Source organism: Poecilia reticulata, unplaced genomic scaffold (genome assembly GCF_000633615.1).
Source record: "Poecilia reticulata strain Guanapo unplaced genomic scaffold, Guppy_female_1.0+MT scaffold_1198, whole genome shotgun sequence".
NCBI lineage: Eukaryota > Metazoa > Chordata > Actinopteri > Cyprinodontiformes > Poeciliidae > Poecilia > Poecilia reticulata.
In genome coordinates, this window is record NW_007615937.1 from 1 (window position 1) to 3,989 (window position 3,989).

Here is a 3,989-nt window from a genome sequence, read left to right on the forward strand (position 1 = left end):
AATGGTGAACTGCTCGTTTTATAGTAATCAACTGGTTTGCATTCAGCTGTTGTTTTTTACGGGAATCAGCATAAACAGCTGCCAGGACATTACAGTAGTGCTCTGCAGTGGCTTCCTCCTTCACACCAACTTTCTTAAAAAACTCTGCATACAAGGCATCTTGTGAAGAAATTGGGTACAAGTAGGGTCTGAACTCAAGTTCATCAGAGAGTGAGAGACACACACTATCAGCTTTAAAAAGCACAGTGTCTTTTTCAACCAAAACAACAGGCTGACCATACAATGACTGTCCATCAAAGCAATTGGCTTGCAGATAGGCATACGCACGCCGAAACACATCTGCACGGATTTTGGTGACCTCCTCCGTTTTACATGGAGACTGACAGATGTTTCTCATGTTACTGGTCACCTTTTCTGATGGTGGCTGTTTGTGAGCTCCTACTTTTTTCATTAAGTTTAGAATCCACTCAGAGTGACAGTCTGGTAGATCTATAACTGGCATTGAGGACCAAATCAACTCCTGATGTTTAGGATATGTTTCAATCAAAGACCCTTTGATTGAAACAGTGGTATTTTCTGAAGCAAATGGTTGATGGTAGTTGCAGAGATCTTCCTGAATCTTAACTGGATAAATGAACTTGATATTGGCAATGCTCCTCAGTAACCTTTCACCATTATCAATGCTCACATATTTCAGGGCTTCTCTGAAAAGGAATGCTGATTTCAGTTTCAGCCCTCTTTCATGATTTTCTTTTGCTTCAGATTCCAGTTCACGTGCAAACTTGATTATATCCTTTTCAGTCACCTCATGTTTCATTCCAAGTTCTCTGACAAGGTTTCTAGCTTGTCTAGTTAAATGTTGCTGTTCTTCACAAAGCTTTGTCCAAAATGTATCTGGCACAAATCTTTCCCTGGGCACCATTCTCCTATAAAGCTCAACACTGTCATCATAGTAGTATGAGGCAGTCTGCAGATCACCACAAAAACTTCGAATCAGTCTCACTGACTTCATTGAGGACACAATTCTTTCCTTGTGCTTCAAAAAACTTAACTTATGCTGTAATATTAGTATTAGCTTTAAGCACTCAAGAGTGTCCTCCTCTGTGAGTGTTTGTACAAAAGGCAAAATGAACTTCATAAAATATTTCAAATCAGACAGGATTTTCATGTCAAGCAGTTTTGACAGAGCCTGGTTTTCTGGATTGCTTTTGAGAAAAATGTTGTTGCTGTTGGAAAGGGTGAATAGGTCTGGAAATGTTGCTGAATATCTACTGTTGAGAAGAAATATCTTCTTAGGTCCATCAATCCTTGTTCTTTTACCAAGTGCTGTTTCAAATATTGGTAAAGACCTAAGTTTCCGCTCATAGTCTTTCTGACTTTTGGACTTGGTAATTCCTGATTGCAAGAAGGACTGAAGTGTTCTCAAATCATCATTTGAAAGTTGAGAAAACTCTGACTGGTTGATGTTGCAGATCCTGTTCAGCACTAAACTTTTGTCATTGGTATCCAATAATTCAGCATCTGAAAAAGTTATTTGTATTGTCTTGTAAAAGAAAAGGTTTAGCCTCATAAAACCAAGTTTGAAGAGGATGTGCGATATGTCATTTTCTGATGCATTTAGAATCACATTTGGCATGCATTTCATGGTCTGCAGAAGGCTCTTGTTGTTTAACCTTGGACAAACAACGAGTAGAATGCTGCAGTCAATGAAGAGCTCCCTCACATCACCTAACGTCAGACTTTTTTTGGAAGCACTGAATGTTTCATATTTGATTTCACTTGCAATAAATCTCCAAAGTAATTCAAGCCACTTAAGAATTGTTTCATTTGGAACATACAGACCACTGTCTGCATCAACTTCACAATGACGGGACAACTGACTTTCAATTATTGGTATCAAAAACTTTGCTCCATCAGGAAGTGTCAGTTTCTTGACAAGGTTAAAACTTTCCAGGATGTCAAAACATTGTGTATTAACTGTATAGTCTGCAAACCTATCTTCACATCCAAGGAAGAGATCATCATATCTTGAAAACAGCTTTGGTGTCTTAGAGTTAAACTTTCGCAAAACCTTATCTTTTGTGAGAAGAAGTGGAAGCCCATCAAGCAAAGTGGAATCATTCTCTGCATTTTCCCACAACCTGGAATCATTCAAGCAAAACTTTAGAAGCTCTGAACACCTTTGTTCATCCTCGATCAAAGTGTCGGTCAAGGGTAATGGTAAATCATTATCTGTTTCTGTTGGATCATTCAGAGGTTTTGCACAAAGGAATGTCCTCACACTGGCAGGACAGACGACTCTGACTTCAATCCCAGCTTTTTGTATAGTACTCCAAATCTTGCACATGCTTGCAGAACCATGAACTAGGTTCATCCCAACATCCCCCAAAATGGGATTAATCCTCTCACTTTTTGAGTCTGTCAGGTAAGGAGCCTTCATTGGTTCAGTTTCTCTGAGGCTGCACCAGTCAGGAGAGTTTTCTTTACAACCTTGACTCTCACCTCGTTCTTTGGAAGTCCTCAAAACTGGAATCACATAAAGGCATTTTTCCTTTATTGCCCTATATACCTCCAGGATCATTTCATGCCACTCTGGACCAACATTTTTAGACACAATTGGCCAAAAAGATAAGTATGTTATTGAAAGAAGACGTGAACCGCCTATAACTTTTCGCTTGATGAAATCCAAAAGATCTGCATACAGTGGAGCAATTATGATTTTTTTTAACATCTCATTCCAATGTGACTTAAGATTTTGACCATCTTCCTTCCAAAGGTTTTTCCTGGAAGAATCTACTTCAAAGTTTCCATTCACATGTACTGGCAGTCCTGTTTTTCCAGGCAATGGAAGAGAACAGAAGGCAGCACCTTGGAAATCGTTATTACTGAACCGTGATGGTGGAGATGAATTTGAGTTTACACGTGCAGCGATTGCCCCCTGTAGAAGTTTGTTTGCCATCTTTAATTGAGCATGTTTAAATGACCCAAACTGTTCAGCAATGATCCAGTCACTGTGTCTTTTATCTGAGGTGGAAATTGTAATTTCATAGAGAACATGGCAAGGGGTAGCTGGTTTTTCAGACTCTAGGGCAATATCTAGATGTTTAGTAAATTGATTCTTTTTTCCCTCACTTTCTTGTGACAATGTTTTTTCAACCATGAAAATGGTTTGGAGTATTTCTGAATGTTCATCAATCACATGAACTTTAATCTTGCATATATTTTTCAAGAACAAAGTTAGTCCTTCTGGATCTTCAGACAGGGCAGAGAACAGTTCAATCATGTCCTCATCAGTAACATTTTGCTGTGATAGTTCTGAATTTTCTGCATTGACAGAAGTCCTCAGAGGCAATCTGAACATGGTGCCTGCTTCAAGAGTGAACTGATCAGGAAGAAAGGATTTGTAGACATCAAGACACATTTCCTTGAATTCCTCAGTTAGGTTGTATCCAATGCCATGTCGAGGTCTATCTGAAATAATTTCAATGTATTTCTGAGTCGGATCAGAAATACAAAGAAATGTATCTCCAGTTAGGATGGAGGGACAGTCAGTCAGGTGGTAAACAGAGTTGAAACCAATTCCATATTTACCAATTTTCCCTTGCAAGTTTTGCTTTCCTCCTTCTCCCAGCTGCTGAATGCCTTTCAAGTCATCATCAGAAAACACTTTGTTGTTGAAAACACAGAGAGCTGGACCCTGCAGATTGTTCCAGCTTTTACCAAATGTCCTTTCTTTGCCATGTTGACGTTTGTCCCATATGAAATGAATTTCTGTTGCCTCAGCATCATCAGCATTTTGGATCAATTCTTTAAGAATGTCTTTCTTTGATGGATATGCTGAAATGATGTTCTTAATTCGAACAGTTAATTGTTCCCGCTGTTCAAAATGAAATGAAAATGGGAAAAAGTTGTCAACTGTGCAGTCTTCCAGAGTGTGATGCCTGGTTGTTTTAATTCCAAAGTGGATAGCCATAGGACGGGGGATATTT

General features: G+C 39.0%; 1 protein-coding gene across 1 annotated transcript; it reads right to left on the reverse strand.

The window, feature by feature from the left end:
- Window positions 1–4: 4 nt before the first annotated feature.
- On the reverse strand, window positions 5–3,985 carry LOC108166075 (sacsin-like; the record flags this gene model as incomplete). The annotated part of the gene is made up of 1 exon (XM_017303636.1): window positions 5–3,985. A coding segment is annotated over one exon (3,981 nt), but the record flags the coding sequence as incomplete, so codon positions are not given.
- Window positions 3,986–3,989: the final 4 nt, after the last annotated feature.